At 41.3% G+C, this 26,615-nt stretch overlaps 1 protein-coding gene across 5 annotated transcripts in view; it reads left to right on the forward strand.

Moving 5' to 3' along the window:
* Positions 1–25,868, forward strand: part of RNF130 (ring finger protein 130) — a 54,694-nt gene extending 28,826 nt beyond the window's left edge. For 2 of the 5 annotated variants that reach the window (XM_026122633.2, XM_026122636.2), the window contains 6 exons: positions 664–735; positions 2,385–2,467; positions 9,772–9,868; positions 11,047–11,251; positions 13,337–13,430; positions 22,836–25,868. In XM_026122633.2, the coding sequence (XP_025978418.2) occupies positions 664–735; positions 2,385–2,467; positions 9,772–9,868; positions 11,047–11,251; positions 13,337–13,430; positions 22,836–22,893 (609 nt within the window). In that variant the 3' untranslated portion in view covers positions 22,894–25,868. Of the gene's footprint in view, positions 1–663; positions 736–2,384; positions 2,468–9,771; positions 9,869–11,046; positions 11,252–13,336; positions 13,431–16,261; positions 16,454–22,835 lie in introns of those variants that run through there. The other 3 variants (XM_026122635.2, XM_064521053.1, XM_026122634.2) reach the window with 2 other exon arrangements.
* The last annotated feature ends 747 nt before the right edge of the window (positions 25,869–26,615 follow it).

Here is a 26,615-nt window from a genome sequence, read left to right on the forward strand (position 1 = left end):
GTGCTAGTAATAAAAAAAAAAAAAAAAGAGAGAGAGGAGAAAAAAAAAGAAAAAAATGGCCTTTTGCAATCAGAATGAGGTAGGTTAATCTTCAAGCCGGTATTAATTTCAGCTTTATTTAAGTCTGCATTGAATGACTTAGATTTTGTGACCCATAAGTATTTTCTTTGTGAAATACTGGTGGTTTCAGGTTATGGTGAGATGGAAACTAGGTTACACTGAGGATCTCTTACATCTCAGAGTAAGGTCAGCCTACTTGGGAAGGAAAAACCAAATTTCAAGCTTAAGAAGAGAACAAGGAATGTATTACAGTATGCTGAATGAAAAGCAAAATGAACAGAATATAATGGAAATCAGGGGGAAGGCATGTTGTTTCAATTTTTTTCATGCTGGCAGGGTTTTGTTAGCTTTGCACAGGATTTGGGCGATTTCTGTAGACTGTTTTATACAGTCTGTGGGGTTTATGCGTTCATGGGCTCTGCAGTCGGATTTTTTCCTTTCTGACAAATCTAACTGTGGTTCTGCTGTGTGCCCATTTTTTTATGTGCGACTACTCTGTGTATTGCAATGTAAGTATCTAGCCTGGATATGTCATTGTAAAGTACAGTAATGAAGTCTGATTATCAGGGTTAATTTGTGTTCTTTTCTTTGTCACTTTATTAGCGTCGTCTTGGAGATGCTGCTAAAAAAGCCATCGGCAAACTGACAACCAGGACAGTAAAGAAGGGCGATAAGGTACAGTAATAAGACTTCAACATAGTAGTCTTGAGCCTCATGTTTAATTTTTGCCAGCAGAGACAATTTACTTCTCAGCTTTTCCTTTCTCTTTTGACTTTTTTGATCTTGACTTTCTTGTTGGAAAGTTCATCCTGTGGCACAGTATTTAGTGTGACTCTTGGTATTTATGTATGCTGTAAGTCTCTATATTGCAAAGAAGTTTTCCTCGCTTAAGAACTTGTTGCAGTCTACCTGGCAACTGTAATTGAGAGTGGTTTTGTGTGCTAGCTGACTAGGGTTTTTTGCTGGTAAGAGTACCCAGGGCTAGTGGCGTTTACATGGAACACTAAGCTTAGAATCGTTACATATGTAAGTTCTGTAAAAGATGCATAATAAAGGACAATCTCTTATATAAAATGTGAACATTCAGTAATCTGACGGGAAATATGAAGAGGAATTTCATTAAAGATACTAAGTGTTACTCAAAGAACAGTTGTTGCCAATATAAATATTAAAATGTTTGATATCTTAAATCCTAAACTTTTCTCATCCTTTTATCAGCAGTACTGCTTTGTCCTTGATTCTGAAGCGTTAGTCTCTGAAGAACTATATTTGAGAAGCACAGAATAATTGATCATTCTGATTAAGGGAAAAAATAGTAAATTAATCGTGCTTAATTTTTGCTTTTTACTTTACAAAAGTGACTTTTGCTTTAATTTTTGCTTTTTACTTGCAAAATGCAAGGGAATTCTGTCTTTTTTAAGAGAAAATACCTTGAACCTCTAGCTTGATTACATCTTATCTTTATCAACACTATCAGTAATGTAAGATTTAGCAAATGATGGAAGAATTTTTCTTTCTGGGGTGAATTCCAAAGTCTGCTTTCTGCTTTTTCTCCCTCCCCATGTGGAGGGAATGGCACTCTGATGAGGAGTGGCTAATAGTCTTGCTGTGGGTCCTGTCTTAGTATTTTGCTAGTACTTTCTGGTATTGAAAATAAACGAAGAAAAGGCACTGTCTGTTTTCTCTTGGGCCCAAACGTTATAAATGTATATTGCCAATGTCATAGTTGCATCCAAATGAAATCAGCCCTTTTTCAGTGAAAGCTTTAAATTCTCTTGTTGTAAAAATGACTATCATAACTTTTGGCAGATGGAGAAAGAGGAGCCAGTGGTACTGATTTTCATCTCTGCATAAGAAAGATGATATTTCTGGAAGTGAGAAGCAGACAAAAATACTGGACTACTCTCAAATAATAAAAATTGCTAGTCCTGGCTATAAAAGGCAATCCCAGAATAAAAACCTACCCCAGCTTGTCTAAAACGCATGTTTTAGCTCAAAGCTGAAATAAATCCTCAAGGAAAATCGCTACTGTATTTTACAGTGAATCAACTAAATATTATAACACTCACTGCAACTTAAGTTTCAAATAGTTGGTTACCAGCTACAAATGAGGGATGAGCTTTTATATGCATAAGGTTTGGGATTTTTTTCTGGGAGGGGGGGAGATTCCAAGTTATGTGGGAGCATAACAACCCAGTCATTGTTTTTATATCTTCCTATTAATAGCCACTTTGTCACAATGCAATTCATGTGCTAATCAAAACTACATTTACCTTCATTGTAGCCTTAACTCTTGACTTGAATTTTCATTCTATTCATTTTAGGAAACAGACCCAGACTTTGATCATTGTGCTGTCTGCATTGAGAGTTACAAGCAGAACGATGTTGTCCGCATTTTACCATGCAAGTAAGCTAGTAAAGTTGCTTTGTTTAGAAACAGTTCTCTTCGTGCTTCTTTGCTTCATTTTGTGCAATATGTGCATTGCAATTTACAGACACATTTGTTAGATGTTTCCGGCCCTAATAATAGTCATTTATTTTAGACTATCTACAATACCAGAAGGTGTGAAGGTGGCTGCTGGCACAGTTATGGACAATGAAGATTAAAAAAACCCAGAGAGAATCTTTGAAGACTGGCAGTTTTGGCATATGAACAGTGGGAAGCTATGAAGGTTGTAATGGGGAGAGATTTAAAGACTGAACAGTGGGCAGACACAAAAAAATTAATTATAATGAACTATATAACAGCTACAACCTTCTGCACAGTGGATGTGCAACATCTTGTTATACTGCTTCAGAAACCCACAGCCAAAGAAATGTGGTCCTGCCAGCCTTCACACCTCCTCTGACATCAACCACTGTGCTATCTGTCTTTGGCCTCTCCAATGCCCTATGTTCTTGGCTTGTGCTTGGAGATTAGTGCTTGCTGGATATCCTGCATTGGTACTTAAAATGTAACAACTTCTTCCTTCCTCTGTTCCATTCTCTTGACACTTATAGGTTTTCACTTTGTTTCCATTCCACTTCTTCATTCTTGAGTTTTCTGTGATGCTAGCTCTTTGAGATGCTCATTTGAGTGGTTTTCCACATGGTGATTAGTCAGTAATTCTTACAGCTTTAAGCATTACCAGGGACTTCTTGCCCTTTTACTCTGAAGTGCGAAACTTTCTTCTTATCTCAGATACAAATTATACATACAAATTATGTTGCATATGTACAGCCAAGATCCAGTAATTTGGCCTGTGCTTAGTATATAAATAGTGTTCTGCATGATACACTAGAAGCAACTAAGTCACAGCGTTGGAGTCAAGCTTCAGTCATGCCACAGCAGCACATAGCAGCTCATTATCAGTCTTCTAAACCCTCCTGCAGGCTGCTCTGAATAGCTGGATATTTCTCTCCTAATGCATAATGAACTTCTATTATAATAAAGAGAAAACACTGGTTTATGTTTTATTGATCAAAATATACATCAAGTATGTATTCTACTACTGAAGCTAGATGTTTAATTCAGTTTACTTTTCTCTATTTTCTTTACATCTTGGACAGTGGAAAGCCATGAACTGTTTTATATGCTCAGTGTTGTTTGAGTAACATAAAGTACAAATGTTTAGAAATATTGGGAAATAGAAGAGCTTAGTCTTAGATCTATAGAGATTTGGGAGGTTTTGGTCAAACATGTTGGTGCATTTCTTTTAACAATTAATTGTTTTTACTCATTCAATGATGATGTCCTCTTGCCCCATAAAAAAAAAAAAAAAAAAAATTCCTCCTAAGGCCTATGTTAAAATTTGAGTTATGTCATATCTTGTAATCTCAAGTAAAGCTACTGTGTGAATTCAAGCCCTAGTCTTCGGTTTGTTATGAAGATTATCTGGAAATTGAGAAACTTCTGGAAGCTGATTGCACACCAATTTTGGACCACTAAGCTGACTGATCAACTGCCTCTTAAAAAGCTTCACTTCTCTAATTCAGGGTGACCCTGTGAATCACCATGTATGAAATGGATGTTCACAAATCCTCTTCCTCTGTGCCTTTCTGATACTGAAGATCTCTTTTGATCTTTTCGTCCCACCTTAGCCATACTAATACTTGTCGTATGGGGTCATTGCAAGGTGAGGGAAGGTTCAAAAGCCAGCTGTAGCAGAGCACTAGCTAGGTGCTCTAGCTAACCTGAGCTGAACACAGCTGACCATCTGGATGCTGGCTAGCTGTCACTGGAGGGGTTGCTCTCTGCAGAAGTCCTAAACAGATACTGCTAGAGCTGAGAAAGCTTTGTGCAAGATAGAAACCCTGATCCAAAAAGAAACTGTTCTTAATCAGTCTGCACAGCACTACTTAACACTTTTTGTGAGCCACAGTCCTGCAGAGAGTGAGCTGCCTGCTCCTGGGGACAGTTACAGCTGCTTCAGGGAGCTGGATGAAGATGCACCTGGCTGCCATCTCAGCACAGCATCCCCCAGTTCAGTCTCTCCATGTAAGGAGAAAACAAGGCTCTTATGTAGATCCTTTCTGTTCTGCTTTTCACAAGAATATAAGGTCACTGAAGGCTCAGATTACATTCTTGCCAAAGGCTGTTTGAAGACTTGTGTTCACTTTCTACTTCTCTTTTTGAAATCTCACTTTGTCTGCTGCAGTTCAGCTTTGTGTTGAGGGCAAAAATGTCTTGGTTAGATGGGAACATGGAGACAGATAGTTTCCACAAGACATTATTATACTTGTAGAATGGATGAGGGGCCAACCAGTACCTGCAGAGATGAGCCCAATAAATTTCAGATTGCATGTAAAACTGTTCAATCTATTGAGAAGCATCTCTCCAAATCTTGTTTTGGAGATTTAATCACTTTCTACTCCCTTACTTTTCAACCTCTCATTCAAGTGCAACGTGCAAAGCTAGTAACAAAATAACATCTACAAGACAGTCTCTGAGCCAGATATGAGAAAACAGATTGCAAGAAAACCATGGAGAAAATGGCTTGACCAAGAGGAGGCAAATGAAAGCCTAGGAGTGTGTCTAACTGTGTTTTTGAAGGAAGTTATAATCATTAGACAGTAGGAATCACTGACGTACAGGATCCTTGCTGACTACTTCAGTGTAAAAGTAGCATTTCCCTTTGCTAGCCACCAGAATTGTTATCCCCAGTTAATAGTCTGTCACTCTGTGCCTTTGTAGAGAGGAGTCCAGCTTGCATAGGCATACAGTGCCATCTGAACAAGTGGCACCTAAATTCTGTAGCAAAACATTGCACTTGTGATGGAAAGTGTTTTGGCAGGTGAGAAATTGTGGCAAATAAAAAAAAAAAGAAAATAATTGATGCAAACAATGCAGTTAAATCTGTATCATTTATGTTGTGCCTCAGAGATAGAAATAGGTTCAATACCAAGCAACCTCCAGGCATACTTGTCACTTTTAGTACACAGAAGGGATAAAACAGCCCTCTTTCTTCCCAGCCCACCTCAGCACAGACAGAAGTGGTCATTTTCAGACTTATAAGCCTGAGAAACATTTCTTTCTTTGTGAATGTCATATTATATAAGTTAAAAATAAGTAGCGTAAACAGATGTCAGAATGACTCTAACAAAAGGCTCATGGATAATTTTCTTCATTCAAAGGGAGTTTTACTTTCCTGTTGCACTGCTGCGTCTAGGAGATGAATGGGTGCTGTGTGAAAACTGATCAGGAGAGAGGTGGTGGGTAGGAAAGATAATGACTGAGAGATAAGGGAGCGGGAGAGCAAAGTGACAGGTTAGGAAAAAAGCATGGAGAGTGACATTGGAAAGGGCAGAAAGATGGCCTGGGAAGGAAGGAATCCGCAAGGCAGGAAAAAGTAAAGGAGTAGCAAACATTTGAGAAAGAAAAGGAAGAGCAGCAATTGGGCAGTGAAGACGGATGTAAAAGGACACGATGCAAGGCTGAATTTTAAGGAACTATGTTAAAATAAGTGTTTTGAGCCAAATGTTTATATATCCTGTACTGGGCAAAAAGGGAGAAAGCAGCAAAAATGACTAAGCCACCTTTTCACCTGGTTTATTCTGTGCTGCTGTAAATAGCTTTTTTTTTTTTTTTTTTTTTTTTTTTTTTTTTTTTTTAAAGAGAGCCAATTAACACAGTATCTCACTGCCATCCTTTCCGTCACTGCAGTACCTTTGCACCACCCCATTTTTGCTGCTACCCTGCTTACGATGGCAGTCTCTCTCCCTCCCCCTGGCGATAGTGAGTATTTGTGGAAGGTAGTGAAGCTGCTGTGCCCTGGCGTTGCCTGCTGGGGGGTGGAGGGCACCTTCCTCGCTGCTGCCGCAGCCGGCCAGTCGTCTCCGCTCAGGTTTGCTGGCTGCCTGCAGCAGGACGGTAAGTGCCTGCGTGCCGCTTGCCTGCCCAGCTGGGACGATTGGGCCACAGACCATGGGGAGCGGCTGCCTCCATCAGCAGCAGGCCAGGGGTGTGAGTCTGTAAGGCAGCACGTTGCTTAGGTCTCTTTGGGCTGCTGCCCTGGGATGGAGTAGATAATGTAGTGAGCTCTAGGGAAGTAGCACTTGTAAATGTGTTCTCACCCTTCCCCTTTTGTTACATGCTAGTCATTACACCACGAAAAGAGTGACTTGAGCTCCCTCTTTCTCTGTCGAACGCTGCAGAGAAGTTGTGTTGTACAACAGTCAGGATTATGGTGTTCGTTACCTGCTGGCGGCCGATCAGCTTGGGCATGCTGACAGAGTGGAAAAATACCTGCAGGTCACCTGCCTGGAGCCATGCCCGCATGGGGGACTCCTTCAGTGCTACCAGGCCGACGGCCGGGCTTGTTTCTTCCTGCCCTGAGGGAGGAGAAGCAGCAAAAGCTGTATCACACTTGACTTCCTGGTGTCTGGTTCCTTGGGGAGCGTAGTCGTCCACTGAGACCCAGATCAACTCGCAAGGAACTCTTCGGGTGTATGGTTTTAGAAAGCTTCTTATTGAACAAACGACAGAAATATGAAGGTGGAGAAGGTTTACGATGGCAGAAAATGCAAGGGCTTGCTCTGTCAGACTGAGTTTTAAAGATAATTCATGTGTTTATTATCTTCATTGCTTTATAACTGCTTCTTTACTCTTGGAAACAGAAATCCAGATGGAGCCTGAGCCCTGATGATGGTATCAGCAAGCTTTTTAAGGAGCAGATAAACAGCATAAATAGGAGGCAGAGCCATGCTGATTTAAATCAATACATAACCTTTAGGGAACTGTACTTTTTAAAACACATTAATAAACATCCATGAAGGTTTAGGACCTGAAAGCAAAGAATGATGAGGTCACAGAAATAGTTGAGCTGTTCTGGTGCATTTGAACTGTATCAGACTGCTAATGACTCTTTAAAATAATTTGTAATATTTAGCTGATACATGTTGGAATCCATATCAATAGACTGCTTCACTTGATCTGAGTGCTTTTACAGCACTAAGCACTGATTAGCTGATAACAATATGTTAAAGCTGTTCTCATACTTCTTTGGAGTCTTGATGTCTGCCGTTTCACAAAACATTAGATTTTCAGGTTTGCCCTAGTCTAAAACAGACTTCAGAATCTTAAAAGGAAATAAAAGCAACTAAAAGCCATAATTTGTGTAACAGAACAATACCATCATTATACATATCAGTAGATTTGAAACAATTTTTTTTATCACCAGAGGACTTCTAAACATTGTTTTCTGTAGTTTTGTGAGTAATAAAGTGAGTGCAATAAGAACCAACAATAGAAATAAGTCTGTATTTTGTACAATTATTTGAACAGTAAGCAGTGTACATATCTGGTTTTTCATCCTTTATTACCCTGTTGCTAAAGGAGGCAGTCTGGCAAAGTGAGTGAGATTCTTAAATTTGCTTAACAAAGCAGTCTGGTGTGTTCAGCAATGCTCATGCACCATGTAGCACGGAGAGGTTTGCTTTCTGTGCTGCGTAGCAGGCCAACCATGAATGTAGAAGTAATGCTGTTCTCTTCTGAAAAGTGGTAGTAGAAACACATCAAGTCCTGTTACGCTGTTCTGTGACTACAGCTTCAGCATACCTCCATGGCTAATAACACAGTCATTTTCCAAGTTTTCATTCCTGCAAATTCTATCTGGGATACAGATAAGCAAAGTTCTTTCCCTCCCTGTACATCTTCTGTTGCTTATACTGTGCTCTTTAAGTCTGTGCACCTTCGTTTAATACACATAGGATGTATAACTGGCTTCCAGTCAGCTGCAGCTATGTTGACACACTTTAATACCTCCACAAGTCTTGGTAGCCACAGACAAAAAATAATTGTATACTATTCTTATTCCATGTTTATTAACAACTTCAGGAGGCCTTTCCCCTAGGGGACTTTCTGGAGATTTAAAAGCAAATTATCTGGTAGCATGCCTCATTCAGTCTCTGCTTTTAAAATCACATGGGATGGAGAGGGAGGAACTCCCAGACTCCATGATGAGCTTATTGAGGTATAGAGCAGCACGTATGACATAGGGAGAGGAGGGGAGATAGAGCGCCTCATCTCTGTGCTGTCTCAAGGATGTGCATGACCTCTTACGGACTGTGCTGATGCCTCAGATGGGTGGCAAGAACACCTTGTTCTGCCACTACCCCTTCGCCCGTTTGGTTTAGAGCAAAGCTGTTTGCTGGCTAAGCAGCCCTTCCACTTGTTGGTGTTTGTCGCGAGCACTGGTCTGTCGTGTTTGGGTACGCCTGCTCTTCCTGTCTTTGGGCTCCAGGAGGTTCTGCAGCCAGTGCTGCTGGAAATGGAAGATCTAGATTCCTACCATAGGCAGTCAGTCAGATTAGGTTATTCTGCTAAACCTGTATGTCATGTAGAAAGTGTAGTGATACCCATTTCTGCTGTGAGAATACATGCTCTAAATTAGAGATTTTTGCCTGAAAAGCCAGGAGAACAAATCTGTTTCTTTAGTTTAGATATGTTGTTACAGTCCCTGCGTACTCCTTTCTTGTTATTTTAGTTTAGATCAATTCAACATTGTTACATTTGTATTCATGTACATGACTAAAAGATTTTGTAAGCAATGTAGGTGGCAATTCAAACTGTTCACTAGCTCAGAGTTCCCTGCTGCGAAAGTAGAAGCCTGTTTTGCTTTTTCATCTTTGAAAGGGTTTTGCTTTTCCGTGACCATCATATGATGATAGACATGTTTTCCTTCCAGATACCAAGAAACACAGATTGTAGATAAAGCCTTTCAAAATGTTTTTTCTTCTTTTCATTCAGATGTGCTTATTATAAAAGCCCTTACAAAACCAAGCATAAGTTTATCTAGCTTGCCTTTTAAATTTGTAAATAGGCTGACTTTTCAATAAAATTGATTTCTGATGGATCTGTGCTCTTCCTACCTGATTTATGATCAGGTTCTTAACAGAAATTGAGATGAGGCTTCACACAATGTTATGGTGGGGAATTTACATTGCCATCGTTATTCTGTCCATATGCCTACTCATATCCACAACAAAAGGCAAAATAACCCTTCTTTGTAAGTGTATTTATTTTCTTTGTGAACTATTAGTAACTGGTGGCAACAACAAGGAAGAATCTTAGATTTTCTTTGTATTGCAGTCAGCACAGAACACTGGCAATTCTAGAATTTGTTCTGTTTACCTAGTTAAAAAAGCAACCACTTAAAAGCTTATTAAAATACTTCTCATATGATTTGCAAGCCATTCTATGTTATATAATATGTGCCATGTCTGTTCTTCTAGGCATGTTTTCCACAAAGCCTGCGTGGATCCGTGGCTTAGTGAGCACTGTACGTGTCCCATGTGTAAACTGAACATTTTGAAGGCCCTGGGAATTGTGGTAAGTTACACCGTTGTGAGCTCCTCTTTCCGCCGTCTCTGAGATCCAGAGCATGCAGAACGATTCTGGGGAGAAGGGTGTTCCAGTACCCTTAGAGAAAACTCTTCTTAATACCTAGTATTAAGAAGTATCTTTACTGCTGATAAAGCTGATTTCTTGCTGTTCCTTTCCCTGGTTGGTCTTTGAGAATATTCTATTATATTCCTGTATATAACAATTTCTTATCTATTGAAAGTCTCCTGTGTTCTTTGTACTCTTCCCCTTTCTCAACTTCTGTCAAGCTTTCTTCATTAAATTTCCTTTCTAAACCTCTTGTTCTTGTTGTGGTCTCCTCTAGATGCTCTCAGATGTGTTTACACAGTAAATGCTGTGCCCAGAGCTGCATGGAGTGCATTAGCCGAGGCCAGCTAGTTCTCCTCAGTTGTGTGTAGAGCAGCTCATGGCTTAGGAGGGCTCTCAGGACTGCTTTTGTTGACCAGTTCACAAGGCAATAGGAGAGAAGGGCCTCAAAGGAGATTTTTCTATTTTTCCTGTATGAGGAGAAGCCTCTGAGGATGGGCGTGATGCTCTTCTTGAAGGAAAGAAATAAGGGAGAAAGAGGAGAGCATATGAAGATATTTATTAGTGGGAATTGGAGAGTTTTGCATGGACTAAAGCAGCTTTTGGATCAAGCACAGTGAGAGAATAGTCAGGCCTCCATTTCTGGCCGTGTCAATTTAAAAGTTGCACAGTTTCTAAAAATAGTTGCAGATGTGTTGTGGATAAGCTATTTTTGCAATTAATAACATACCTGAGATTTTAGAGGAGGAAACAGTAGAAGTTGGTGCATGTTATGCAAGACCTTCCTACTGTGGAAGCAGAGTTCAAAGAGAGGAAACTTAATCATTGCTCACAGTAGTAAATGATACAGGCATGGGTAGGCTATCATACAAGCATATGTGAGTCCATTTCCTGAATCTTAATCCTATTTCTTGCTTCTTTGTCCAACGCTTCACAGTGAAGTTAACTTGACTGAAGGGGCAACTTTGTGATTGCCAAATCACATGTATTTCTCTCCTGTACGATCTGAGGAGAGTCTCAGCAGCTGAATAAAATGTGTATGTGTGGTTTACTCAATTTACAGGTTTTCTACATGTAGAACATTCTCCATTTTAATGTGGAATCACTTGGTTTTTCAGCCAAACGTGCCATGTACAGATAATGTAGCCTTTGACATGGAAAGGCTCACCAGGGGCCAGCCAGCTAACAGACGATCAGCACTTGGCGATTTTGCCAACGACAGCTCTCTCAGCCTGGAGCCCCTGCGCACCTCTGGGATGTCACAGCTTCCACAGGACGGAGAACTGACTCCAAGGTCAGGAGAGATCAACATTGCTGTGACAAGTAAGTTTTCTTTGGCTTCCATTACAGTTCTCTGTTTTTCTTCTGGTATGTGGCACTTGCTTTGCTGTGGGTCTGTGCTGCAGGGTAGTGGTAAAAGATTTCCTTGCAGAGACAAAGGTGACCTCAGTGTCTCTATAAGAAGCGTACGCTCTGTTTTGAAAGAGATAACTCTAGGTACAACAGTGCCAACAGTTCCATTATTAATGGTATATCCATTTAGATCTGCGTATGAAGAACACTGGATGAACTAAAAAAACAACAAAATAAACCTCCTGAATTTGGTAACCAGCATGAGAAGCTGAATTGCCAAAAACATTACTCTTTCAGAATACTTTACGTGCAGTAACTTATGCATACATAAATATTTTAGCCGGTTGCTATTTCCGCAAGCATTTTTCCTCTGAGATTGTTACTACTGGAATTCTGGTGTCCCTCAGCAGATGTTTTTTCTATTACAAAATTTGTGAATTAAAGAAGTATCTGATTTACCAACATTTCTGAGTATTGTCCAAATGTTTTGTGACATCAGAAAATTGTTCCTGCACTGTTTGCAAGCGCTTATCCAAAAAAGCAGCATGGAAAATTTCCACTGCATAGATTTTTACCTGACGTTTTTAATGCATAAGAAGTCCTATAGCAAATGTGTGGAATTGCATCATATTTCTAAATGCTGTAGACTCTCAATTTGATGCATGAATGGTTGTTTTTCTGGCTGAATTACAAAAATAGAATCCATGCAGCTTAGCAGTTTAATTTTCTCCTTGTGTTTTCCTTATGTGTATCTGTAATCTAGATTTGAACTCAGTGTCACTGTCACCAATATATGTATAAAAAGCAGTGTTACTGATGCAGTCCATTACAGAGTGTTTCTTTAGACACTGCAACAAAATAAATGTATCATTTAAACAAAAAAAAACCCACTTTTCTTCTCATGAAACATATAGGCCATATCCATAAGTGTCCTGGTCTGAGGCGGAAAAATCCAAACACAGAATCTAGATGTTTTGCAAAACCAATAAGTCACTGTCCTGCAGTGTTCAACATCTAATTTTCCCATATTCAGTTCTATTAAACAGAGAACAAATCTGTTGGTGTGCTGCTTTCTTTGTCATTGGGGGAGGGAAAATTCAGTAGTTTCGGTTAAACTTTATAACCACCTGGTTTTACAGAAGGTTCTTTTACTGCGTGTTCCCAATTGTAGTACTTCTCTTTCACAGATGGGATGCCAGGGTAAAACAAGAAATATCAGCAACAGTTCATTCTGACAATGTTTATAAAATAAAGCTGTAGAAAAGGCTGTTCAAATGTTTAGATTTTATGGATGACACATGCATTCTTTGATGCATATGATTTAAACCAAAAGCCATATACAGCAAAAGAGTGTTTGTATTCCAGTCTATTACTATGTGCCAAATTGATCCTGAGGGGAGAGAATAACACTTTGAATAGTGAACATTCTTTAATAGCATTAGTTATGTTTCTTTTTATTTATTTTTAAGTGTCTGTATTTATATACTAACACTGAAATGATTTTTTCATGTTGTATTTCTGTCTATTAAGTGGAAAACTTTAATTATACTTTGCTGTCAAATAAGTGGTCTTATTTTTTCTTTTAAAATAACACTATAGCATTTGTTCAGGGGGCTAGGGGGCAAAGACACAAATAAATTATAAGTGTGAAAATATATTGAATGTGCTTATGTGAAGAGACACATCTCGGCAAACCTAAACCAACCATGACAATCTTCTTTCTGACTTGGGGGCGGACAGAGTTTTCCTGACATTTTCCCTTGTTTCTGCATTTCACTTTATGTTGTTAAGTTGTCTTTCTTTATCGCTAACCTTTGGGCTCAGCCAGGAAATACTGTTGTGCCATGCTTTTTTCCACATCTCTCTCCACTTCTTCTTTGCTAGCCTTCTCCAGTCAGTAACTCTGTGGCTAACCTCCTTCTGCTTCACTTCCTGGTGCCAGTCATGGCTTAGAAACCTCTTGCCTTCCTCCAGTGGTGTTTGAGGGAAAAATTGGCATCGCTTTGACATAAGCCTTCTCCCACGAGTGATTTCCTCCCTTTCCTTTGTCAACAGAAGAATGGTTTATTATTGCCAGTTTTGGCCTCCTCAGTGCCCTCACACTCTGCTACATGATCATCAAAGCCACAGCTAGCTTGAATGCTAATGAGTAAGTAAATATTCAGATGTTTCTATGTATTTCTGGTGTGTGTGTCACATTGGGAAGAAATACTGAGCGAGCAGAAGGAAAAAAATGCAGTTTTTCTGCTTTTCTCAAATGCAAGTCTCTCACTATTAACAGTAGGCTCCAGGGTAACATCTGAACTCCCTCTTCATTTATATTTAGCTGGATTGTCTGAGGAAATCTCCCTGCAAAGTGGAGAAATGAAAGGGGGAAGAGTGACAATATTGATATTCGTTTTTGATCAATGATCTAGGTGGAAGTTAGGTTTATGCCATTAATCCTCATAAACAAAATTCTCTTGGTAGAGTGAGAAGTTACTACTACTGCCTTTGACAGTTTCCACCTCAGTTGCTCAGACAAGCTTCATATAAAAAAAAAGGATTTAAATAGAAAACTAACGTTTTACTGTAGGAGAGGAAGAGAGACAAACAATGAATGCACGGCTCTTTCTTGTCTCTCTTGTCTCTCTTAAGTGGATAGAGCAGACCAATCTCCTGACCTTTCACTTTAGTATGCTTAAGAATTGCAGTTAAAAGACTGCTTAAAGACATCTCTGCTTTCTTAATTTTGATGGACTCTTTCCTTCCCCTGCCTCCCTGCAGACAGGCTAGACAAGAAATGACTCTAGCACATGCCTTCCAGTCTTTTATAATTACGTATGTGGGCAAGTATAAATCTGTTTTGCAGATGGATTAACTAGGTGCCTCCAGTTGTTTTCAGATTAGGTGTACAGAACATCTGGGATAATTATATGCATTTAATCCTAATTTATTTATTTGGGGAGGGGAAGTACCAACATTTTTCTTTCTGTGAACATCTTGACACAGCTGAAATGCCATTAACTGTGCTGATCTCTTACCAGAAGTGGGGCGAGATTCACAGGCGCTCTCTCCTGTGAGTCTCGAAAATGTTGTAGTTTTATAAACATGCTTTCACATTTTTTGTTATCGATATAAAGGAAAGAAGCAATTTTCTTGATTTTTGTTGTTCTCTGGAAAGTATAAGGCGTCCTTAACAAGATGGAAACACGTTTAATAGTCTTCAGGGTAGAAGTTTAGACAGTCTCCAGCTAAGCTCCTTCAGGAAGGGGACAAAAAGTTCTTAAAGGTTTTGGTTATCGTGAACCTTTGATTATCACTAATCTGTGGATCTTCATTTCCTCCTCTTGCCAGATGATAACTCCAAAAGGGCATAATGAAGAAAAGTTTTAAAATTTCAAATAGCCCAGTCAAGTCTTGGATTTCCAACTAATTAGCAGCAACATGGTAGCTGTAGCTGAACACAGTTAATCTGCCACTGCAAAATAGCCTGGGAAAGCTTGGAGCAAGGCAAGCTGTGAGCACGTGAAACAGGAATGCCTGCATTTCTGGGCATTTCCATATCATTAGGAAGAAGACAAAGGAATTGTAGTCCATGTAGTATCATCCAGTTTGGGTATGCGGAGCAGTTGCATTTCTTCTCTTTCCCTGGCAACTCTTCTTTTTGTTGTCTGGGTGTTGCTCAGTTGGCTCTAGCTCTATTTTTACCGAAAGGGCAAGCTTCTTCACATTGGCAGAGATTTAGGGCCTGCAGAGAAGTGTTTTCAGAATGATGTTCCCTTAGTACAAACAAAGGACACACTGATGTAGTGTGAGCTACTTTCACCAGTGATAGGACTGAAAATGTGAGCATATACAAATGTATACTTTGAGGCAGACTGAAGAAGATTAGCAGCGGCAGAAACCTGAGCTGTCAAAAATTGCTTCTTTAGGTAACCGAGGTACCTAGCAATATCTTCTAACTTTCATGGCTTTTCAGCTGAATCTGTTGGAAGCTAAGCAGCCTCCACAACTGCTGCTTAGTTAGGCTACTCATTTTAGATAGCTTAAAATGTGTGTGCGCCTACCACTAATTCTTGGATTTATTGTTACATTGACACCGTATATTCCAAAATGTGAGATAAGAAGCATTTTCTATGCCGATTATCATGCCAAATGCATGGCAGCTTTCTCCTCCTGTGACTTCCATTAGATATCATTATAGCATACTTGCTTTTTATGCTGTCCTCCTTCATATAAAAAGCAATGCTGACATACACTACATTTGATACAGTAATGTTTCAAGAGGAAGCTGAGGGTTTTTTCCATATCAGAAGACAATAGTAGCGAAAATGAGGCTGTGTAGTATACTGGTACAGTGGAAAGGTGCCAAATATTCGGCAATAAAACTCTCCTAAGAATATGTCCTGATCTTGTTTTTTCTCCCATGTCCTTCCCGCAGCTTAAACACATTTGTTTAGAGCAATAGTTCTGCAGTTGTACTTACATATATACAAAAATACATATTTTTAAACAGTTCCTGATAAAACTAAGCATTGTCTAAGGGATAAGAAAACAAGGCTTTCTCTTGGTCCCATAATATCCAGGGCTCAGCAGTCAGAACTGTCCTGACATCACAGCTACTCTACCATTGAATGATTTAGGTATTGATTTAAAGTTATTAAAAAAATACACATTTTGCTTTGTTTTTTAGGGAATGGCCACAAATGACTGCATAACTGTATTTAAAAGTCCAAAAAGCCCAGACATGAGATAGCACCACTTAGAGAAATTTTTCAGTAGCAGATGGATTTCCCTCAAAAAAGTCCCCAAACCTCTGACAGTCTCATCAGTTTTACTCATTCTGTAAGAATGATGTAAGGAGTACAGACCTCTTTTACTGCCCCTAGCCCTGTATAATTAGTCATTTCTCACTAACTTATTTTTTACAGGATTTTTATCTGAGTATCAACAGTATTAACTTTATAAATATTTTGTCCCTTTTTTTCTGCCCCACAGAGCAGAATGGTATTGAAGAAACGCTTTCCGGCCAATTGCCTTGGAGAGAGACACCTATTTTTATGCATCATTTATCGGTCATGCAGCACAAGCGTTATTTAGTACATTCTATTTTTTCATAAAATTTGCTGATGCCAAAGCTTTGTATTAAGGAAAAAGTGAAGAAATAAAAACTTTAATTATGAAATGTTATTCTGTGAGAATTTTATTTTTTATGGACTTGCTGTGTTAGTATTTAAGTCTGACAGTGTTTTTCAAATTTATAAGGTGTTCTGTTTCCTTTGAATGATTGCATCTTTGCAGATCTGTATTCTCCTGCTTTCATTTTGGAACACACATAAGCTAACAAGTGGAAATCTCATGCAGTGCCATTTATGATGCCGCCCAGCACTGGCATGACTAACAAGAGTATTATTAGCAATTGCTCCATACCAGCTTGTTAGGCAAATAGCTGGGCCAAACATTTTAGTATATAATGGGCTTGCTTTGACACTGCCTCAGAGCTAATTTACAATCACATTCTCTCCAGTTCTCCTCCTCTAATACTCCTCTGCTGCACCGGGAAGATTGCAGTATGATTTTTGTCATCGGGTCAACGATTGCTGAAGGTTCGCAGTACGTTTTTCTTGGCGTACAGATCGTACCTTTTCTGTCTTTCCATCCCACTCATTTTTCTACTAAGAGTGAAGCTAATCTAAACCACTTCTTCCTTCCTAATACCAAGTGCGAAGGTAGCATTTCCCTCCACTGTCATCTGTGGAACCTCTTTTCACATTAGTAATGGGGCTAGTTTTTGTTCATTTTTAGATCATGAAAGATTGACAATGGTCTTTACAGTAATATAGAAAACCTGTGCAAACATGTCCCTTCTTGCCGTGTTTTTTTTACTGTTGAGGAGGCAGGGTAAAAATCTCTCATCTGCTATACTCATTCAAGCTGTTTCATACGAGTTTACTTATGCAAGCAGTGTATGAGTAATTTCACAACAATCAGTTAAAAGATGTAGATTTGATTCACAGCCAACTGCTACAGTTTGAATTAATGAGATGGGTAGGTGAAGGTAACAAATTGGTAAGGAAAATAATTACAACCGATAGAAGTTAAAATCTGTTCTGAGTTTATTTTTGGGGGTTTTTTTATTCTAGTATCAAGATTTAGACATCTGGAATGTAATACTTTACAATTTAATTAAATGAACTGAGAGAACCAATTTTAGTGTAGGATTTAAATTTTTTAATGTGCTGGAAAATAGCGATTTTAATTTAATTTTATTTTTATGTATAGGCAGTTTTGGAATTTAGGAGCACAGCCGGAGTCTATATTAAAATAGTTGCTTAATTCTTATCTGTCCAATAGGCTTCAGCTGAGAAGGCAGCTTTTATAATTAGAAACAAAGTATGTGATAGCTTCAGTACATTTAATAGAATTATTTTTCATTGTGTCCTTGTGAAATTTTGAGCGAAACATGAGCACAATCAATAGAGCAGTAAGTACATTTTGAAAGGCTGGAAAACCCCACTGGACTTATTCATGAAGAGAAAAACCTCAAACATACTGCGTTTCAAGGCTGCCTCCTTGTAAAATCTAGTGTTTGTCACTGAGCATTGTTGCCAAAATGGATGAATGAGGATAGAGCATGGTTTTAGCAGACAGGCTGTGAAATAAAAGGGTTACATTTTTTCATCCACTGCTCAAAAGGAGTAGGATAATTGATAAGTTTGGTGCTTGCCTCCTGAAACAAAAATCCTTAAGTGGTTTTTTAAAGGTACTGGGAGGAATATGCAGGGAACCCTGAGTGACCTGGTGGCCCATATGTGGAGGGCACCACAGATGGTTCCAATGCAGATTCCTTCTGCAGGACCGCAACGGAGTGAGAAGTTGAGTGATCTTGGGGACAAAATGGTTGTCAGGGCTTCTAGTGCCTTTTTCTGCTATAAAGTATTTAAATAACCCAGGGCCATCTTTTTTAACTATTGTTTTGCGCCTCTAACAATTGTCTCCACAAAGCGTTAATAAAAAAGCAGACAGTGTTTGATAGGTTAATCTCAGGTCAGGCTAACAATGTAAGTTTATCTTGTTAATAAAATAAATATATTCAAAGATGGACTTTGCACCATCCCAAGAAAGTCAATAACGTTTTGACTCTGGATCGAAGCAAAAAGGAAATTCCCGAGTTTTGTTGCCTACCTTGCTTTCAGGTATCAATGCATAAAATACGAGTAATGTTACTCTTGCATGCGTTATCATAGTAATGAGAGGAAAGGAGAACAGCTGGTCCCTTTTTCCAGATGTGGTGAAGATGGCAGGACTGGGGAGATGGACTGGTATAATACGGTGCAGTTCAGGAGGGAGTAGCAGCGCCTTGCTGAGCAGCTCGCTTCAAGGAAAGGATGCTTTGTAAAATAATCCTGCTCTGTTCTTTAGCTGAGAAGGTGCAGACAGCAGAGAGAGCTGGTCTGAGCTACAGAGTGCTCGGATCATGTTTCCACATTAAGAAGTCATCTTGCTGGAGGGACTGCAGCTTTGGCAGGAGGAGGCCCTGATTAGCAGCTCTGAGTACATTAAAATGCTTTCGGATAGAAAGGGAACCTACTACTAATGCACCTACAGAAATGCCATGTCTTTTCAATTGTTGGCCTTTATTTTGTGCCCATTTCTGTAGCATCCTAAGATAGGTGTAGGGATAAATTCCAGGTTAGTAGGTTTATTTTCAAACTCAGTACAATTTATCTGAAAAGTTCACCGTAAGTACATAATGGAAAATAGCAGCAGAGAGAGCTGAAGTATTAATTTTGATTTGTTAAAACTGAAGGCAGGTTTCCTATTTGTTTTCCATACCTAAGGGATAAATCCTGATCTTTCTTGGCAGCTGCAAAATGAGAAGAACAGATTGATAAGTGGAATTTGGAACTGTGAATGTTTCAAATACATTTACTCAGTGGATTTATAAACCAGACTGATGCCACAGTTTCAAACAAGCACTAGCGGTTTTCTGCATTAAGAGAAAAAAATCACACTGGGCAAGGTGCCAGCGGCTCCTTTAAGCGTCTAAGGGTTCCCCAAGGGTTCTTGCAGAGGAAAACTAGCCTGAGCTCTGTTTTTAAGCTCCAGGGACTTTCAGGCTGATAGCAGAGACAGACAATTTTGGCTCAGGGTGTAATGGACCCTATCAGAGTATTCCTGCAGGTTTTCTTCCAGGTTCTGGCTGTAAGACCAGCATAGCTGGCTCACTTTGTGTCTCACTGTCTGTAAAATGTGGATAATAATACTGACCTGGTTATTAGAGCACCTGAAGATCTAGTGATGAAAAGCACTGAGTAACAGCTGGATTTTTAGCATCAAGCAGGCTGTGTTGAAGCGTTGCCTTGGCATGTGAGTGTGCAGGTTTGAATCATCTGTCTGGCTTGGACTCCTCATGACGCTCCCTTAGACTCCTCTGCTCAGGGATGCAGTATTACATGGAAATAGATTTCAGTTTGCAGAGGATTAGTAATATACTGCTAGTGGGCTTTTCTGTGGGAGTTGGTAAAATCTGGCTAAACATTAAAAAAAAAAGTTCTGATTTAACAAACTGAGTAAAGTGTTCTTTTTTGGTGTCCTTCATCTAGGAAAGATAGGTAGATTATTTGCTTTCCTTTTAAAAATGCATCGTTAGAGTGTTGTCTAGTATGCAGATAATGCTGCTAGCAGGAATAATTGGCAAAAGGCTACTTGATTCAGGTGCTTTAAAAAAAAGCATGACTGGTTTTTCCCAAGAGTGGTGTGGAAGCAAAGCAGTTTGTATCTGTATAAAAATGCAGCTTCCCTGGAAGCGGGTGGGTTACATTTATTTTGTCAAGAAGCAAGAAAACATCACAGCAAAGAATTTCAGAGCTATTGGATATACAGTGCATGTTTTCGGATTAATTAAAAAAATTCTTTGTCAGATGACCTGTCTGCCTGTTGATGAAATCTCTCCCTTGAATCTGCTGGAGTGGAAGTTTCCATGCACACAGAGGAAATGGCTGCCTAGGCTGTCTACTTCCTAATCCCTTGTTTGATTTTTGTGTAATAAAAACAAATAAAAGCAGCACTGAGCTCTGCAAATCCCATTTGTTTTGTTTCAGCGTTGGTTGTTCAGTGTGTAACACTTCAGCGGGTGGAGAGAAGGGAGATGAAACGTTCAACATCCATGGCTTAATTCAGCAGCAAGCTGAGACTCAGTCATCACAAATTAAATGATCCCAACCCGTAACACAAAGTGCAGAAGAATCTTGAAATTTGTTTTATCCTTTACAATTCCGGAGTGGGTTCAAATGTGGAGTTTGTGTTTGTTTGAAGGCAGATTATAATCTTAATTCTTAGTTCCAAAAAAGAACATTCCAAAAAATCAGTCTTTTTATTTTAAGCACTGCCCAGTTCTGCTAACGTAGAATATGCAAAGTATATTGCAACACAGGCCATTTCTTCCTTATACCAGGATCTATGCAACAGGCAGAGAGAGCAACTCGCTCCTGTGCAGTGTCACTGCTCATTTCACTCCTGTTGTTCCATCTTACTGCAAGATCATAAATAAAATAGTTTAATTTCTGAGAAACCTCCCCCTTCTCAGTGAGCATGGTAGGGTGAATTTGTGTTCTAGCTTTTGGCGATAAAGGCAGAGGTTTGGAGGGGGTTTAGGAGCCTGGCGGTGGATGACATTGCACCGCTTTGGTTTGCTGCCGGTCTTCGCAGGAATTGGGCTTGGCCAGCAGCTGCTGCACCGCTCAGGTCTGGGATTAGCTGTACGTCAGGGTGGCAGCTCGTTGTTAGAGCTCTGCAAAAGGAAGTTTGCGGGATGCCTGCTGCAGTATTTCTGGCTCTTCCGGCCGATGCTATTGTTAGGCTTTTGATAAGCGCAAAATTCGTCCTCGCTTTTGCCCTTACAGCACCTCCCTACATTTGATTACAGCGCTAGCTTTTTCTTTTTATTCTGAAAAAGGATTCTTTTCCCTTTTCTGAGCCCGTGTCTCTTGGGTGAGTGGGGAAGAAGCTGAGTGTTTAGGGTAATAGCAGCTGAGCTGGTCCTCTCTCATGTCTCTCGTGAGCTCTTTATTTTAGAATACTATAAGTGGGACTCAAAACTTGGCAAATACAGAGGATTTAGGCACCTAAACTCTGCCAAGACTAAAACTGCAATCCCCTAAGCGTCTTGCTCTACTGATGCCTGAAACTGGAGGCACCTCCGTTTACTGAGTGTCATCTTGACAAACTTGGAAGCTTTTCAGTTGCCTGGAATTTGGCTCCCGTGTATTGTAATCTAAGCAGCCCTGCTCCTGGCTAATCCCTGCTGGGATCGAGAAAATGAGCAATGAAGCACTTTGGCTGAGGGCCTCAATCCGACAGATATTTTCAGAGAGAGCTTTTTGTACAGCAGCAGGACTGGGCTCCTCACGAAACACATCTGCGGAGCCGAAGAGCCATAGCAAGGTCAGCTTGAACTCCCTCCAAGGGGAGGACTGAGCCTCCATGCCCCACTCTTGAAACCATCTCTGGGTCATTGTTTCAGTGATGGGCATCGCCACCACCACCAGTGTCAGAGAAGAAGTTGGGTTATCTTTACTGCTTTGCAAGAAAAAGCCAAGGTGCCTATTTCTAGAAGATGATTCTGGGAGGATGGAGGTGGTTGAGCTCTGGAGAAGGCTCAGCGGTGTTGGTCACCTAATTCTAGGTGACTTCCTCACTCAGACTTGTGCGTTTTGACCCTGTGCTGGATCCCTTGTCCTTCTCACGCCCAGCACAGGAACCTGGGCACCTACCAAAGGGCTCTGGGTTGTCCTGAGGAAGCATGTGCCCATTTTATAAGTTTCCAAGGCTTTAAATCAATAGCAAGCATGAAGTGTGATGCTCAGGCCTGCCCCAGCTTTGCTGAGACTTGACCTGTTTTATCTGAAACAATCATTTGAGGTGGGTTTGTTCATGCATATGTAAAGCGCTGCTTTGAACTATCAGAGTAATAAACAAATGGCTGCAAATCCTTGCAGCACCTCTTAGGGGGTATCTGAGATATTAATTCCACGTTACAAAAAAAGGAATGAAGATGAGGTACCTGCAGCATAGGGTTGGCTAAGATTGTGGGACCCCATAAGCCTGTGCTCAGGCCTTCAGAGTGACTTAGTGGATAAAGCAAATGTGTTTAATCTGATAATTCCTAGAGAAGAAAATGGCTTAGTCAAGGTCTTTCATGGACAGTGTTTATCACCCTGTGCTGGGTATACGCAGGTACACAACAGCAGGAAAGCAGCAGGACTGCAAGATGAAGCATCTTCCAGCTCAGTGACTGGTGGTACCAATATAAGCGTTTATTTTCCAGATGCCCCTTCTTCCTGCACAAAAATTAAGAGACTGTGAAAGTTATGATCTCTCCCCCTTAGCTCTCCTCTGCTAACTATTGCTATGGCTGCTGCAGGTTTGCATTAAGGGAGGCTGTTTTTTTCCACGCGTACTGCGTTTGCGGTGAGAACGCGGGTAAGGGAAAGCTGCGCGCGCAAGACGCTGCGCTCGGGTCTTACGTTGTGTGCCTTTTCCTAACCAGGCTTTGTTGTACCTCTTCTAGGCAGTCATTTCTTCCACCGCAATTCTCTGTCTCCCCGAAGCCTGGTCTACGAGAGTGAATTCTCAGCGATGGAGCCTGCTTTGGACATGTATGACGAGAACAAGACCTGAGAGGAATCCGTGTTCCTTCTTGGCCCTTTTTCCGTTTTTTTCATTTCTCATTCCTATTGTTGTGTACTCTTTCCATGGATCTCCTTTGTCCGAAGAAGAGCTGCTTTTTCCAGAACACAAACCCGTCTTCTAGATTACAAAGATGAAGACCAGCAGCGGGGGTTTCTGAGGGTGGCGTCTCCGAGCTGACAAGGTGTGCGCGAGCAAGGTTGTCTGATGGAAATCGCTGAGTAGCAGCATGGGGAGCTGTGTCGGTCCAGCCGAGGACACGGCGAGACGGAAGAGGCTTTACGGTGGTCCTAAGAGTTTGGTTTGTGCTGCACGTGCGTCTTTTAAATAGGCGTGGACTGCTTCCATTTTTTTGTAATTGTCCAGGTGTTTGGGCAACGTCAGAAAGGGAATAATGTTGCAGAGGAGATGGCAAGTGACTGGTAAAAGCACTCCATATCTCTCACTCAATCCATAACCGTACTGTGAAATATCCCCTTTTGAAAGGGACCGTAATAAGTGCGTTGAGTTTCCTACAACCCGTTTAACCTGGGCAAGAGCAAGCCAGTCTCATGCTAAAGCTGCGGAGAGGACCTGCATTTGCAGAAAGATTTCAAGGAACTTGAAACTTCAGGTTTTTTCTCCCTTTCCATTGAAGCAGGAGAAAAACAGCCTACACAGCAAGTATTTTTGGTCCTTCCTTGTGCTCCACTCAAGTGAGTCTCTTGCTATAGAGATGCCGCTGCCGTTCATAGGACCAGCACTTGATCTTCCTTAAAATCATCAGACTTTTTGAAATATGCAGGAACCTAATTAGCTCTCTTTCTTGCTTTGCTTTTTTTGGGGGGGTTTAAAAAATCCACCAGATTTTTCACAGAGATTTTTTAAAAGCCAGCATGTTGGCATTACACAGAGAAGAAAAGAGGTAAGCTTCTTACCCTGTTCTCCCACCGAGATCTGCAACAGTTCAATAACAAACACGTTCCCTAAGCCGTGCCCTTTCCCACTGACATCAATAACGTGAATGCAGAAAGCAGAATAAAGGAAAGCAGCGCCCGCTTTGACACTCAGCAGGGAAAATCAATTTTTACCAGCGTGTGACAAAAGCGGCAGGGCAACGAATATTGTTTCCAAGCTTTTGCAAGAGCAGCACCGAAATGGAAGCGAGAGGGAGAACCTCTAGAATTTTTTGAAGAAGTCCACAGTGTTCCTCCAAATCAGCAGACGTGGAAAAGCGAGTGCTTCTGCTCCGGCTTTTCCCGCTGGACAATGCATCGTTGTTTAATGAATGTCGAGATTTTTCTCCATTGCAGTCTGAGTTACTGTAGATGTAGAAATGCATTTGTGTCCTTGTAATGTGAAACAAAGCTTCAATCTCTATATAGAAATCTTGAGAAATCAGTAAGCCAAAAAAGAAAGGTGAGACAGACCTTGCCATGTTTTAATTTTGACGGCTTTTGCTGCAAGTGGGGGAACTTCCCCTCTTTTTTTTATTGTATAGCAGTTATCTTGACGTATATCCTTACCTGGAGTGTGGTTTGGCTGTGTCTTTAACACAGATGTTTAAGAGGAAAAAAAAACACCCAACTCTGTAAAATGAGGAAATGATCCTCTTAGCAAAGCATGCTTTGACTTTTGTTGCTGCGCGTCGGCTTTATTTAATCCGATAATTGGAGAGCGGGTGGTGTGATGTTTAGAGAGGCTTCTCTCGTGGTACCCATGCTTATACTTACCAAACGCACTTTTGTTGTGATTCACCTAACTCTAGAAACATGCCCAAAACCCACACTTTTCCAGAGCACAGCTTTAACGCCCCGGTTTCTCGCACTGAGGACGTGAAACTGAGGGCTGACGCTCTCGGGAGGACGCTGCGCGGCTTACCCGGGCTCGGTTCATCGGCGTCGGGCTACAAGAAACCGTAGCCGGCTATTCCCCATTAAATAAAACCTTTTACCATCTTCTCCAGTGAAGCTGTCGCAGCCTCTGGCATGCAAAACCGAGCCCAAGCACGGGCCGGGAGAGGCGGTGCTGCCTCGGCCCCAAACCGCGGCGTTTTCTGCCCTGGCTTTAACACCAGTGTTGCGGTGAGCAGGGAAAGGCGAGGAAACCCTCGGCACTAGCACGGGGCTCCTGGGGAGCAGCAGCGGTCCCCCACGGCGAGTCGCTCCTCGTCACGTGCTCCTTTGGTTTCCTGCTGTGGTTCGGGCTTTTTTTGGGTAAGAAAACCAAGTTTCTTAGCTCTCGCTGAGTCCGTTTGCAGCAGCTGTGTATCAGGGTCACAGAGAAGAGCTAGAAAACGGATGGGAATTAACAAACACGAGCAAGAACAAAACCCCAAAAGACAACATAATAAATAACACCATTCATGTGTTAAATCTCCTCATTTCCAACCTAACAGCCTGATTTTAGAGCAGAGAGGGGGAGGAAAGCTCGCCTGTGATTTGGAAGACCAGGTAGCGTAAAGCCGGATTAGCCCATGGCACGAGCGAGCAGCAGGGCGCAGCCAGCTGAGCACGGCGCCTGGCACCCCGGGTCGGAAAATCCGGCAGCACCGGGAAGACTAAAAGCCCATTGGAAGAGCGGATCCCACCGCACCGGTCCAGTTTGGGGCTGTGCCAGGGAGGTTGAGGTTTTCCTTTTAAGCAGTCATCAGCGTGTAAAACCCCAAAAAGCCCGATGAGCATCGTTGCTCCTGGTCTGCCGCGGTGAGGCTTCATAGATGTAAAATATACGGCAATCCCCCGAGAGCTGTACGTGCCAGGAACTTGGGGAATCATTTTTAAGGTTAAAAAAAAAAGTGGTTTTACTAGAAAACATTAATTTTATGAATTCTACACACAAAAAAAAGCTTTTATCCAAGTGTTTCCCCGTACTACTGAAACCCCATCCTTCAACTTCTCTTTCCCCACCCCAAATCTCCTGTTTTATGGAAGTTTTGCATGTTCCTGTAAGACGTTTGTAAAATCAAGGTTTGCTTGTGTTCCTAGAGGATAATCGCCAGTAAAAAGAAAAAGAAAAAAAGAAAACCCGACTGTAAGCGTGCTTTTTATCTATAGCACTAACACCGTAAGCATTAAATTGGAAGCAGGTGAAAATCCCCGTGGCGCCATGCACGGCTATTCCTGGCGGGAGGGTGGCACGCTGTCGGTCCATGCTGGCCCCGCTCGGATCATCCCCGTAATCCCGTGATCCCTGCTCATGCGATGGGTCCTGAGGCGGGATTTCACCATCGTCTCCTGTTGAACTTCACGGGTGAAACTCATTTATCGCACCCCGTTTTTAGCAGCAGCCGGGGAGGACGGCTCTGGGCTGGGAAGCGCTGCAGCGGGGGGTCAGAGGCGGATGCACCAGGGAATCTGATTCGAGGAAAATCAGGAAAAAGGTAGAGCGTGTGTATGTTGACTGGCGCGTCCCTGCTTTGTTTCCCATGCCTTAGAAGGGATCAAGAAAAAGAGAGCTTCCCCCCATCCCATCTCTCCCGTGGGATGTAGCGAGTGGAGCAGAACTCAGCACTGGGACATGCTCCTGGTTTCCTGCCGTGCCTTTTCAGCGCCGTCCGTTATTTGAGCCTTTCATCCGACTGCAGCGTTCCCCAGCGCTCTTAATTCCCTGCATTTAGTCTCTGCCCCTTTCCCTGCGCCCTGCCCTGATCCTCCTGGTGCTGCAGCTCCTGCGGCGACGC

This window comes from Dromaius novaehollandiae, chromosome 15 (genome assembly GCF_036370855.1).
Source record: "Dromaius novaehollandiae isolate bDroNov1 chromosome 15, bDroNov1.hap1, whole genome shotgun sequence".
Lineage (NCBI taxonomy): Eukaryota > Metazoa > Chordata > Aves > Casuariiformes > Dromaiidae > Dromaius > Dromaius novaehollandiae.